The 14,616-nt window shown below is 44.0% G+C and overlaps 1 protein-coding gene across 3 annotated transcripts; it reads right to left on the bottom strand.

Annotated features, from left to right (window-relative positions):
- Nucleotides 1-474: 474 nt before the first annotated feature.
- Nucleotides 475-14,221, bottom strand: LOC1274664 (probable sodium/potassium/calcium exchanger CG1090). 3 transcript variants are annotated; one of them, XM_061644387.1, is made up of 4 exons: nucleotides 13,347-14,221; nucleotides 6,692-7,265; nucleotides 5,170-6,612; nucleotides 475-5,102 (listed from the first exon to the last, which is right to left on the bottom strand). In XM_061644387.1, the coding sequence occupies exons 2-4, from the start codon at nucleotides 7,182-7,184 to the stop codon at nucleotides 5,092-5,094; spliced, it is 1,947 nt and encodes a 648-aa protein (XP_061500371.1). In that variant the 5' UTR covers nucleotides 7,185-7,265; nucleotides 13,347-14,221; the 3' UTR covers nucleotides 475-5,091. The 3 variants fall into 3 exon arrangements, with proteins under 3 accessions (XP_061500371.1, XP_313818.4, XP_061500372.1); XM_313818.5 differs by having other exon boundaries at nucleotides 13,353-14,191; XM_061644388.1 differs by lacking the exon at nucleotides 13,347-14,221 and adding an exon at nucleotides 13,133-13,278.
- Nucleotides 14,222-14,616: the final 395 nt, after the last annotated feature.

Genomic DNA, 14,616 nt, shown 5'->3' with positions numbered 1-14,616 from the left:
GTAATTGCATAGTTCCAAGCTATTTGTGATGCACCAGGACTACTATATTTTGGCATCATCAGCATGAAGCCAGTAACTATCTGGAGGAAGCTGCCGAGTTACGTCGTTTCTATAGACCACTCACAATGCTACCTTGCGGCACTACCGATACGTCGCGAGGTGAGTGGTTCCTTTTGCACACGATACGATCGGTCGGCGTGGAAGGATCGTGGAATCGTGGCCAACAGCTGCTCCGAAGACCAAAGTGTCTGGAGCTTGGCGAGTAGCAAAAATTGTAGATCACTGTCAAAAGTTGTCTTGGTATCCATGTATCCATGGCATCGACATGAAAGTCAGCTTCTTTAAAAAAGAAATAAAATAATGCATACATTTTTGATAATAATCGAGAGTCCTTATAACGTTGTCCGCGACTCAAAGAACAACTAAGCCCAATAAATCGAAAATAAAGACAAAAAAAAAACAAATGTCGACAGGTTCGGTTTTATCATTACATTTTTATTTAACTTTTTCAACAATTAACATCTCATAGCATGAGCAGTTTGTTTGGTTTTAGATTTGTGTTGGTTTTATAGTTAATATTTCTTTTGTCTGCCCTGTCTCATACTGCTATTTGTCGTCGAATGCTCTGACAAAAAACGTTACCGTTATCGTTTGTGATCGCAAGATTCGAACATATTCTAACTGCTTGTTGTTGACATCAAGAATTCAACGATGATTTAGCATCCGAGAGCAAAAGGGATTTGAAGTAACATAGATGATTTACATAATTGTTGATGACTGGTTGCAAACCTGGTTCATAGTTTGCTGGATTTCAACGTCCGTTTCTGCTATTTGTTGTACGACACTGTTTGCATTGTCCCCATTGTCCTTGTTTTTTTTTGTATAATTTAAAGATCAGCACAAGGAAATAGATTAACGCTTAAACTTTAGACATTGGGTGAAAGGGGTAGGAGGTAAGGGTTCATGGGTTCACTATGAGAGAAAGTCAACGCAACGGATGTTGGTTGATTATTGTGCATTTGATATTTTAATATCGGAAATTGTCTTGCACTCTTGTATGCGTTTTAATTAGCTGCCCTCGGACCCATACTCAAATCTACTTTGCGTTCAATGATTGGTAGACGACAGTTGTAGCTAGCTTCCTCTAAGATAATGATTGTAACGCGTCTTCCCTTCTAGAACTTAGTTAGAAAATAAATTGTATCTACGGAGGAAATTACTGGTAGAAGGAGAAAATTAAATTAAATTACACATAACGTAGCAATAGATCATCAGATAGCTTCCTGACGTTGACGTTCGAAAGATAGCGAAACCAATGCAGTCTAATATTGAACCAGCAGTTGTGATGTACACAATTTCCTTCGACATTTTCCTTTGCGACATGCTGCAAAACTTTTCTCCCAATCGAGAGACATTCAATTGACACTATAGATTCGTTGTTTCGAACGGTTTTCAAAATCTAAGTCCACAGCAATAAAACGAGTCGATAGTATGCCGGCTGCGTGGTTGAGTTGCCACCCTGTCCTCCCTGTCCAAAGGCCACGCTTATCATCCTCTGCTGAATCGGTGATGCTTCGTAGGGTATGAAAAACGGCTGGCATAAGGGTTTGGCTTAGCTTATTCGCCTTCCAGCAACGGTTGATTTGATGACGAACAGGAATGATCTGAAACATATATGCTTGATATTCGAGTAGAGTAGGTGTGTTTGTGTGCTTTGTTTTTGTTTCTTTTCTTGGTTGTTCTACGTTCTATCTATGCAGTTTAAAGTACAATCCGATCAGTTCGAGTATGTGTTGCGTTACCACTGTATTGACACTTTTGGGGACAACCTTATCACTGGGTAATTTCGAAACTGCATTTAAACCATGCTACTACGGTGCTCCAAATGGTGCTCGGTGCTAACACTACAAAAGGTAATTGATAACCTCTGAACGGCGTACATCCGTGGGTTGCATTCTCGTATAACACCCATTACAGCCGGTTAGGCCACTTCAGGGTAATGAGTTTCACCGGTAGTAACTCCACTGTCTGCATTTGATTGCGCCTTGTCGTGCGCGCACTGGCGAGCGTCGATCATCAGCACGCTCTTTGTGCGAAACAGCACAGCAGCAACAAAATCATCCTTTCCAAAGGCAGCCAAGGAGTACACAATACTGTTGACGATGTCGATGATCTCTGAAGTGTTGCGTGAGTCTCGCAAGCCCCGAACGAAGACTAACCAGCACCAGTTGGTACGGGTTAATTCCAGACTAGTTTGCTCTACGAGCAGCAAAGTCATGGAATGAACTACCAACGGGTAGTCTACGATCTACGCCGCGTGCGTATTTTCCTATGCGCTTGCATATGCGTGCATTGGTGCGTTGTTCATCTACGGTTTGCTACGAATTGCCATATGTGTGTAGAATAAACAGAGGGATCAATGCAATGACATGAACTAAAACGGAACAAAACAAACGGAAGCAAACATGTTTGCTAGAGGCGGAGCTAAAGGACATTTCCCCTTGTCTGTTCTTTACATGGGCTTCGTTCTCACTGTCTCGCTTTTTCCTAAATTTTTCTGTGGTACATCGGGGTGAGTTTGGGTATCTCTCCTGTTCTTTAGATCTTTTCGGTGGTGAATTTATCTGTCTACTCCGTTTCATACTGAACTTCTTTGCCACACTTCGCGTAATGTTGAATCGACGAGCTGAGATGAAATACACGAAATTTCTTTATAGGTACGCTCATTAGACGGTCGAATGGATAGCATCGCTGCTTGATTGACTTAAATTATAGCATTAATTATACAACGTAGCATAGCATCGTCGGAACATCTTACTCATTTTGCAATAATCATTCTATACGCGACTTCTTCTTATTTTGTGTTAAAATTATCAATTGTTAGGTACATTCTAGCATTGATCATAACGCGACTAAATGATTTGAAACACTGTCAAAAAATCAACATAACAAGGTGTAGTTTACTTTGCGTTAGTAGCTATCTGTAATGGTGGAAAACAGCATAATACTGCAGTGTATAGCGTAACACAGGAGTTAATTAAATACTGCTCGTATGGATTTAAACGAATAGCTCATTATCCGTGGCTAATGCTCGTTGTAATGGATACAACTTTCAAACTCTTCAGTTTTAATATTAAGCAGAAACACAGGAGCATTATTTCAAACTCTGGCCAACTGTTTCGAGCAAAGTAATAATGCGACTGGTTCATGCGTAATATAATAGGTTTATAAACCTGGAAGTACACGACGTAGTATGTAGAGGAGATAAGGATCCGATACTGCAGTAATTACCAGTTACTGATGTTAGTTACCGCGAGTATGCTAAATATTGTTATGTTATTAACGTTTCCGGTGTCCACGTATTTATACTGCTCATGATGATGATGGCCTTTAAACGTAAATCAGTGAGTATTCGAGTATCTGGCCACTTGTGTATCTGTGTGTGAGTGTGAGTTAGGCGTATTACTTGTAGCAGAAATTGAACTAACTCACGATGTGAAATGGTCGAAGAAAGCTACGTAATAAAACTTGCCCAAAAGGTGCTACGCTCCTAATGGTGAACAACAACAAGTTTGATCCACGTCTGTCATGTACCTCTGGTCTTGGTGGCTTTCGCATTGCTCTTTGTCCTCGTTGGCGATGGTTGATTTGTTTGTGATAAATATATATGTGTGTGTATATTTATATTATGTATATATTGTCTCTAATACTTATTCGTTTATATAGGGAATAGGACCGTTAAATAGGGTGTTTATCTCACATAATCTATAGGATGACGAAGGCGTCGCTCAATGAAAGCATCATCAGTATGCGTTAATAGATGGTACACAGGTTAGGTTTGTGTAAAACGAGGAACGAGGACACGACTTTAGAGAACAGACATAGCTAACAGTGGGTTCGACACGGTATTATATTGCTATGTGGCTGTGTTTATACAGAGCTTGACAGACCTTCTAAGTTTACACACACCTTTCATGCTTATTATTTCTTGTTTCTTTACATTTGCTCGCATTGTTAGCGGCGAATGGGGAGAATTAGTGTATTTACACCTAACACGACAGTCCAGGAGGGGGTGCGGCTTTCGCGCACATTTCGCGCAAAACGATGAATTTACATTCGTTAGTGCAGTACCGATCATTCAAATGGGTGATGGGTGAGCGTGTGTGAGTGTTGCTTGAATTGACCGTATGCACAATTTCGTTACTGGTAAACCAATGCTCGATGGGATTTGGGTATGGGCTACGTAAAAAGTAAAGGCTACAACCGAGTTGCCAATTACAGTTTCGAGTAAAATGCACATTGAGTCAGCGCGTGTTTGTAATACTTGTCGTTTTATGCTTTGGTCCTTGACAGCTTGAATCGCCTTCAAATGAGTTCAAACTGAGCAATAACAAAAAATCCTTTTTTGCCAATATCATTGTATGCAAAACAACCCGCTCGTGTCTGTTTTCGGTTTATGTAAAGGATGGATCGAAAGTAATAGCAAACTAAGGGCCAACACTTATTCACTACGCGTTGGTGCAACATTCGCTACATTATCGATGTGCTGAGAGAAATGATAAAATTAATCTAATACGGAACTAGATGTTAATTTACATAAAACTAATGCACTGCTGCTCTTGCACTGCCAGTTAACTATAATCAGCAAACTGTTAACCAATAGGAAAGCAATACCGATTTTGAAATCTAGGGTTGTTTTTTAATGACGATATCTGGGTTGGTACAACGATACTCATGGTAGTATCTTTTGCTCGTCATATCGCTGTTATACAGCAATTATAAACAAGAGTGATCAGTTGTGTTAAGATTAAATCGAAGACATAGATTACAGCTGCAATTGCTTGCATGATGAAGCGTAACGTAACAAAAATGGTTGTATACACGACTAACAACGATCGTACTAAAGCGAAATAATGGAAGATTGGTGCTTAGCTAACTATGAAGGGGTTAATGGAAAATGGATAGTTCGCTGCCGTGGTTCTTTCGCTGCGATGTATGTTTTTGCTGCAATTTGGCGGAAGAAATACACGAGCGGAAGATAAAGGGTTCCTTTTGCGACTTTTTTTAGTATAGATAGTGCTGGTAATCGCTTTAGTACATGCCTGAAAGTAGACAAAGGCGGTAGATTAGGGGCAGATCTCCTACGGAGAGCAAGCGTAAGATACTTACTCGGACACTCGGGAGGGTTGAGCTGACCAAAGAAGTTCAGCTCATACAGGGAAGCGACCGTGATAAAGAGCAGGTACCAGAACATCAGCACGATGCCGAGGCGCTTATCCAGTTTCCATCCATTCAGGTGTGTCGCAAACAGCAAGAACAGTACCGTCGAGAGCAGCGAAAGCGTCGAGTAGGTGAGCCCCTTCGAGATGACGTTCACGTGCGAGCCAGGCTTGATGATTGCAGTCTGGATGAACCACGGCAGTCCGAGACAGATGAGAATGTCGAACACGTTCGACCCAACGGCGTTGGAGACGGCCATGTCGCCGTATCCCTCCTTGATCACCGCAATGGAACTAAGTGCGTCCGGGACGGATACACCCGCTGCCACAAACGTTAGTCCCATGACGGTATCAGGGATGCCGAGGGTCGAACCGATGATCGTTATCATCCACACCATGAAGTACGAGTAGAACGAGATCCAAATCATCGAGATGAGGAAGGTGAAGGGATACCAGTTTTTATACTTCTCCGTTTTGCAATCCGGCATGGTCAGCCGAGCGGTGTAATGGATTGGGTAGACGATCGCCCAGGACACTTGCGCCAGCATGCCGCCGTCGACGGGTTTCTCGAGCGGATTGTGCGAATCCTGCGGGCGCGGTTCCTTTGGTTTGTAGTAATCCTCGCCTGCTGCGGGCGCCGCCACTACGGTCGTCTGTTCAACAACCTGCTGTTGCTGTTGTGGCGGCTTCTGGGTCTCCTGGCCGTACTGATCTTCGTAGGCGTAGTTTTGCTGGCCAGCGCCAGTATTCCACGCATCGTTTACGTTCGCAGCAGCCGTGTTAGTTACTGCAGGCGTTGGTTCGCCCCAGGCGGCATTTGGATCCCAGCTTGAGTTCGGATCCATATACGCTGCGTAGCCCTGATCGACTGCTGGGGGCTGATCGGCTGGTGGTTGCTGTTGCTGCACATCCTGGCCCGGCTGTTGTCCCTGGGTGTAGGTCGTTTCCGGCAGGTTCTTATAGGTAACCAGTGCCGATTGTTCCTCCTTTGTGGGCAGCTTTATGGGCAGGTTCCAGGTGTGGGCCCATTTCTCGAGCGGAGTGTTAAAGTGCAGTGCGACACAGTACACGACATAGAAGAGCAGCATGATAAGTGATTCCACCCACGAGATCACGTCGTTGAAAATGACTATCAACATCACCAGTATGGAGATGGTGTAGAAAGTACAGTCTCGTACCAATGGCCACCAATTCAGCTGGAGCACTGTTCCAGAGCAAAGAGCGCATACAGATATCACAAACATGATGTTGAATACGGCGGATCCAATCACGCCACTGATGCCGATGTCGTCTTTGGCGAAAAATACCCCAATCACAACGGTGGCTAGCTCGGGGGCAGAGCTTCCAGCGGCCATGAATGTTGCACCGGCCACATCGGGAGAGAGTTTGAGTTCTGAAAAATGAAAACAGACCAGAACAGGTTCCATTAGTCCAAGAGATCGTCAGTAACCCGCGCTTACTAAAGCGTTTACCTTCGCAAATTCGATCTAAGCTCGACACAAAGTAATCATCGCAGACAATGGCCAGTCCAAGGAAGGTGAAAATGGCCACCAACACGTGTATGATCAGACCGCCGTGTTTTCGCACGTTCGGCCCCATCAGTGGCTGCGGGAACTGCTCGATCGCGGGCGGGGTGCAGTTTTCGCGCTTCGGTCTCCACGTTGGATGCGTGTGATGTGCCCGACCCGGTGCCGGTTTCGTTTCCTCCGTTGGCTCAGCGTCTTCCGGTCCGGCCGTGTCACTTTCCCCGGACGTTTCGCCCGAGGACGAGGCGGAGGTAGCGTAGAAGGCCGGATTGGGTGTAACGTTGGACAGCTCGCCCAGGTCGACTCCGCCTCTCTCTTCACTTCCACCGCCGATCGAGGCCGAGTACGCGTGGAAGCTGGTATACACCAGGAATACGATGCCCATGTGCCAGTAGCGACCTCGCCGGGAATGCCGGCGTCCTGCCATACCGATGGTCATCGTAAATCTTGGATGGTTAGCTGACGGTGTGCGGGAACGTGATGATGCTACTGATAATGCTGCGCTGTCTATTTAGCCTATCTGCTTGTCGATAAATTGGATGATGATTGGAAAGGCAAATAAAAATGAAAAAAGACGGTGTCAAAGAAATGATAACCATAGAACACACATTAATATGACATCTAGTGGAATCGTTCCAACATAAGCGCCGAGCTTTTCAATCATAAACCCACTGGTGGATCGTGATTATGAGAGTGGAAAAACTGTGCGGCGCTATCACTGTCAAACCAAGTGGCACCTTCACAATTCTGTTCGCCTTCCCATGGTGATAAAAAGGCGTGAAAAGGAAAACGCGTGCCTGCGAAGAGAAGCATTTGCAAAGAGCTTCTGCAATCAATTCCATCCATTTCGTCCGTTGTGTTCATTTCGTTCGTTCCGTTCGCTCGCTCGTTTATCACAACGCAACGGCTGGAGGACGGCTGGGTACTCGAGTTGATTTCATTAAACCGTTGAATAAACGCTCAAACCTCTCCCCAAGGATAGTTTAGCGAGCAGCAGCCGCTACCCCAGTTCCAGTTAATGTTCGTCTTTTTTTCTGTCTACTGTCTGTTCTGTCTAATGTCGTATCCGCTGTGGGGCTGGGCTTGAGATTGTCAGTAAAGTTGGTCTAGCAAATGATGATTGTAGGACGAGGATAAGGAATTGAAAGGAATTCGATCTAGAATACTAGACGTAGCGTGGGGATTTATACGATTGAAGAAGTCCTCTAGTGGCCGTATGATTGTAATCCCAGCATCAATTTCTTTTCGTTGTTTGCAGTATTGTTCATTGATCATCGAGCTCCATTCAAAGCGAATATAGGTGGTATGATTTTATTGATTTACTTGTTGTAGAAATGTGTATGCGATCGATAATGTTCAGTATACATTTGATAGCTTAATTTGTATATTATCTTTTTGTAAGTGTAGTTATCGTTTGTGTTTATTTTATGGTCTGTTTCACATTTTATTAAATCATTCTATTTAGCGTACTAACACGCATTAGTATGTAGCACATGGCGTAAGGCATGATACATCTGCCTGAAATGGTGCCTACGGCCACAGTATTCGTGGGGCATAGAAATACACAGAAGAAAACAAGGCAAAATAGTTCACAGACAACGCCTCACGTTCAGTAAACAATGTTCAAAACAAACAAACCTAAACATTGCTTAACTAAACATAACATCTTGTTTGTTAAAGATCGAAGGCCTGTTACTGCACCAGCCATTAGCATTATGAGAGGCGAATAAGGCCAATTGACACAATACCCATAAAAAAACACAAATTATCATCTCGTTCACCCGTTGTGATAAGAATATTTATCAATTCATTATAAAAAAATAGAAATAATCATGACTTCTTAGAATAATTCTAAAACATCGGAAATATATTTCAAAACGTACTGACTTGAACTCTATGGTAAAAGTCACATTTTCGTTCGAGTTAGTGTCAGTCCGGTTTTAACGCGTTGATAGTAGCTTGAACTCGGTTTGATAAAGCATCTTTTGCTTTAGATCTACCTTTTGTCGTCGTTTTCAATACGTTAAAGAAACAAAGATATATCTAAAACTGTAGAAAACAATAAACACAGATAGGTGTTATCGTACTCGACCATTTTGCATGGTTTGTTACCTAACCTGCGAACAACATGGATGCACCTGGATGAAGCCACCAGAATGACCCTGGATTAGTGCCACTCATTACACGTACATTTCAATTACTCTGTGATGAATAATAAATTTAAAGCTCAAAGGGTTCGTGCTGGACCGACAGGCCACACTTTACACTTGCGATCGCTTACTTGAGCATCGGTTATCGTTCGTGCCACATCCTTGGCTCAAGTTATCGTCACTTAGACTGTCTTTCAAGAGCTAGACACCGTGTAGGTATAATAATTGCTTCATTTCGTTCGTTGTTAGCCATGGGCGACAGGGACGCGTACCACATCATCCGAGGGCCACGCACCGGCTGAATACAGAATTATTTGAATTATTACTGGACGTGCCACTGAATCATGAAAACTGGCACGGAGAATATTTTATTTTCTATTTTCGTTCGCTCTGCCACTCCAAACGACCATTTATATGTCGTTCGCGTGGCACTTTCCGTCCAGTATCGGACAGCGCATTTCTATCGTCTTTTTGCGTATACGCATCGTTGCTATTTCCGTTTCAGAAAAGAAAATCGACTCTTTCTACAACGGCACGGGAAAGATAATAGGCCGGATGAGGTTATTGAAAGGCATGAAAGAAAGAAAAAGTTTGTTATAAACACTTGCTGACTGTTCGTTTGCTGTCCATTTTCACCATTTGGCGCACAAATGCCGCCCGAGCGTAATTTGCGACTCGCAGGGTGGTGGGCGCAACGAACGTAGTGGGTGCGTATTCAGCGTGGAAGGATGTGTACATTATGTTGTTCCTTTTCCTTCAATTTGCATTTTCAATGAGTATTTGAGGTTTTGTTTTGTGCTGTGTAGCAACGTTCTACTGGAATTGCTTCGTCTCTTATGTTGGCTCACTATAGATGCATCAAACCCACACCTAGCTTAAGTAATGAAATTTGTGCTTACGTGCTGTTTGACTTGAGAGTTAACACAGCATACGCAAACAGTAAACGGCAGCGGTGACCCGAGAAAATAAATGTATCTGCTTGGATTGGTCTCTAATTTGCTGGACGGGATTTTCTGATCCTGTGTTGCCGCTTAAAACGGCAAGCCCCTTCATTGTGCTGAGGTTTAACTTGATTAGAGTGAAGCGTGCGCTATGAATAAACATATTGTCCTAACAAACTGGAATGGTGTGCAACAAGAAGTGCAAGTCAAACGGCCCGGTTAGCCGGATCAGCGAAGCGATTTCCACTGTGACGGATTGCACTGAGCTTATGGAATTCAATTTTCGCGGGACATAACCCAACCAACCAGCGGCAAGCAAGGAGACAGAAGCTGTTGTTCCCTTTTCTATACAATCACGCTATGTTGGTCACGATGCGTTGTTTTTCACTATCATGACTATCACCTCTTTGATGCATAAAATGCATTTTTATACAAATAGGTTCTAGAACCACAAAAAGAAACACAAACAAGTAAATGTTCTGTACAAGTTAAATGCAGACGGTACCACGACTATTGGAGACGTTGATGATCGATCGATACGCAGGGTTCTGGAAGCTTAAACGACCACCATAACCACAATTATGCATACGTATCAACCACAAGCTTGTGGCTGCCTTTATTGTTGTCCCTTTGTTTTCCAACACCCGTGTAAGCAGTTCACCAACGAACAACTCATACTAATCCATCCAATCCAGTGTGTTGCCTCCGTTGGTACACTACAATTATGTAACTGTATTTATGCTTCAGCCAAACATAAGAACATATTCAGTACCACTGTTGGTAACGTAGCATATAAAGAGGACCTTCCAAATTTAAAGACACAATTAAATATTCTTTTTTATAAGTGATAGCAGAACCACGAAGGTATTGCATAGTTTGTACAGTGAAATAGCTATAAAGCATTATACAAACAAAACAAAAAGACTGGCAGATTGATGACCATTAAGGCTTTCTTGAAATAAGAGCCCAATTATTTATAAAAATACAGAGACTGTCTATTTGTTGCAATACCGCAAATAGTCAAGTGTTTATAGTACGGTATACATATATAGTCTTTCCATCCAGGGCAATCTATTTTGAGTGTGTGTACCTCTGCGTCTGTGGAACACGGTCCACTCGCATTATAAATACTAGCGAAACACATAAGGATTGCCGAAAGAAGCTCACATTATCGATGTTGCCGCAATGTCGGCAAAAGCACACAAACACACATAATTATTGTATCCGTAAGGGCAACTTCCGTTCGCTGGTGCTACAAGCATCAATCGATAGTTGGGATGATGCTAAGTAGGAAAAAAAAACGGTCCACTGGTCCATCCGCTGAACACCGATGCCTTCCAACTCACGGCGCTGCATTGGACTAAATTGGAGCAGTATCCTGCTCGTTAAGGTGTTTTATTACTTGGAGCCAGACGATCCACCAAGTCCTGTTCAAACGTTCATGAAGCGAGCTTTTGGAAGGAGGGCTATAAGAGAGAAAGAATGATAGAAGGACAGGGAGAAGGAGAGAGTGAGAGAGAGAGAAAGAAGGAGAGAGGGAGAGAGAGCAAGAAGGGCAATGGCACTTTCAAAAGCGCTGGCCAATATTATATAGCTGTATGGCGCGGTGCAACTGGTCATGTCAATGACGGCCCTTTTCGCTGTCCCGCTTCTCATTGACACCTCCGGTAGGGCGACGTTATCGATTTGGTTCTGTTTTCTATCTACTTCAATTGATGGTTCGGTACGGTTCGCCTCTCTGTGTCACTTTCTATGGGGAGGTTTCCGGTAGAATTATTACCATTACTTTAATCGCAATATTTTCGATCGAACAGTATGACTCATCATAATGATACGACAAAAACATTTCCATTTCAACGACAGACCGAGCTGTTGTATGCATTTGCCAACCAACCCAGAAAGCTTTAGCTTCTAACGGCTCACGATGGTGCTTGCCCTGAGCAATGGTTAAAGCTTCTTTGCAACGTGACACAACATCTGCATCGCCTGCTTTGGTAGGGCGCGACGCCGGAGTGTAATAATTGACAGTCGATTAAATAACCATGACAATCGTGATGATTTTCAGCAAGCCATGTGCCTCAACACTGATAACGAAGTTCTTTACCATCCTCAGTTCGTGGTTCCATGTGGTTCGATAATGTGCCTCGCAGAGTGTGTGCGAAAAATCGTTACAAACGCGTGACGCAGGCCATACCAATCGTACTCGCAGTCTGGGAAAAGCGTCGAAATCCGCAGTGAGGCAGATTTCGGCATGTACACTCACTTAGCAGTGCTACATTATTTCGCTATTCACTTGAGGGGGAGGGGGGGGGGGGCGGGTTCGCTTTTTTTGCATCACATTCCGGGTTCGTGACGGTTTCGGGTTCCGATCATCTCCATTGAAAAGTACACCCTGTTTAAGTATTCGTCCCGGCTGGCAGCAAAAACAAACGATCTTTACCGACCCTGGCGTCCCACCGTTTGGTCTCCGATCCTGCCAATTCTACGTTTGGGTGGTTCTATTTCTAAATCCGGAATGAGATGCGGCACTCACTACGAAACCATCACGTAATAACCACAGTTCCGTCTCTCACCATGACGCTCACGCTGAGTTACGGGTGTAAAGTTCGAAGAAAAAACCCCCAAAACACACACACACATACACACTTATACTAAATGCTCTTACTCTTCGTCCTTTCAGGATGACAAAAACACGCACAAAATATCTGTGCTACAACAGGCAGGGAATGGAAAACATTCTTAACCAGAATGCTTACCCATGTTTCGGCTTCCAGCCGTTCTTATTGCACAGGGAGCTCATCGCGAGTTCGGTCCGGACATGTCCGTCGGATACTATACCACATGCACGAAAATTCATTGATTTTCTATTTTGGATACCCAGTTCTGAATGGGGCGCAGGCAAAAAAGAGGCCAACTACAAAATTCTTGTCTTCGAGAACCATTCTAACCGGCCCGTATGACCTCATCAAGGAGAGAAACCATTGCTCGTACTCTTTGCCGTATGATGTAAGGGAATGGCAAAAGATGAACCACTTCAATAGTGCAGATATTCGATTCGAACTATCTGTGTAGACTCGACGATGCGTACCAGTACGATGAACAATGAAAGCTGCTTAGCAAAGCTATTTTAGAGCGACTATACAGCTAATCACTTTTTTCTTTGATAGAGATACACATTAAGCACATACACCAGACGGAACGACTTCTTACTTTTTAGTTCATATTGAAAGGGTTTTTTTGTTCTGGTACAACTAGAGACAAACTAGATGATGCGAACACTATTGCATTACACAAACCTCAATATGTTAGCTATCAAACTTTTCTGATGAAATCATTCAGTTTTCAGTCGCTGTTACAATATATCCAATGGTTTTTCTGCACAATTTCCCACACCCACACTTACTCACAACCGTACACACTCACACACACACATACACTCAAGGCAGTATCCGCAATTGTAAAACATGTAGTATCAAGAGAGCACAATTCGCACCTACACACCAATTTTACCTTTACCTTTAACCCGTGGCTCCAGTAGATGTGGCGGTGGCTTCGTTTTCTTTCACTGCCCCTGTTATTTATCTTCCAAAGGGATGCACATACACACGTGCACCCACACACATACACGCACACACACACTCCCGCTTTAATGGTCACGAAGGCATACACACACTTCGTACGTGCGCCTGCACACTTCACACCCACTGGCGCCTGCCGCTGAAGATTGTCCACCGCTCAGTGACCGGCCCGGACACGGACAGAGCGTTAGCGCGAGTCACAAACGCAGCTGGACTACTGAAACCCGACGTCCCGACGACGACAGCCCCAACCTAAAGGATTCCCAACGTCACGGTGAAAATGTGGTTCGTGAACAGCGACGTCGCTCTCCCCCGGCAAAAGCTACGGCTCACGTTTGGGGCTGCGGTACGAGAACAGTTCCTGTTCGGGCTGTCCATTTTTCGCGATTGCGCACTGAAGCCCACGGGTAGCTCACGGACAAAGTGCGCTCATCAGCTCAGTTCACTTTCGCTTTTCCACTTAACACGGCACACTGGCATGTCTGGATGGTTGGATGTTGACGATGCCCAACACGCTGCCCACAGGGCTGTTGATGTTGGAGATGTCAGATGTCGGATTTGAGGTTTAGTGCTGCTTCGCTCACTAAAGAACCTTTGAGGGTAAGCATTCAAGTAGGCCGATCTGGCGCTGGTTTGCTGTCTAATCCCTGTCAACCGTTCTTGAGCAGCAGCGAGATCATGTACAGAATGTCTGCGTTGCTGCACATTCGCTCTCTTTCTGTTGACGAGATGGTGGTGGTCGTTTTGCTCGAAGCTCCTTTGCTATTTATTTACTTACTCATCATCTTTGCAAACCGGGCCCGCAAAGAAAGTTTCCCGATGAGGGTAACAAAAAAAAAACATCTCTATTGGAGCAGTTGTAAGTACCTGTTGCAACGTTTAAACGAAGTATCCTGCGGGGCGGCTAACCAACTTAAAACAAACTTTTCCCACACCTTCGGGTGGAGTAGAGCTATAATGTACAGATTGTTGATTTCCTTCATAATGCTTCAAAGTGGATAAAAGCCTTTCAAGGTCTGCCAACATAACGCAGCATAAGAAATCAGTTCCCATCCTTGTGCAATTATTGAAATTGTTTACGAACCGCAAATGCCACCGCCCATCGTGCAAATTGATTTCCTTGTTGCGGAAGTCCATTTGTTTCGGCTCTCCGTAGGACTGTGAACCAGTAATGGTCCAGGAATGCAGCCGCTGCACCATAT

This window comes from Anopheles gambiae, chromosome 2 (genome assembly GCF_943734735.2).
Source record: "Anopheles gambiae chromosome 2, idAnoGambNW_F1_1, whole genome shotgun sequence".
Classification (NCBI taxonomy): domain Eukaryota; kingdom Metazoa; phylum Arthropoda; class Insecta; order Diptera; family Culicidae; genus Anopheles; species Anopheles gambiae.
This window is presented reverse-complemented; position numbering and strand designations above follow the sequence as displayed.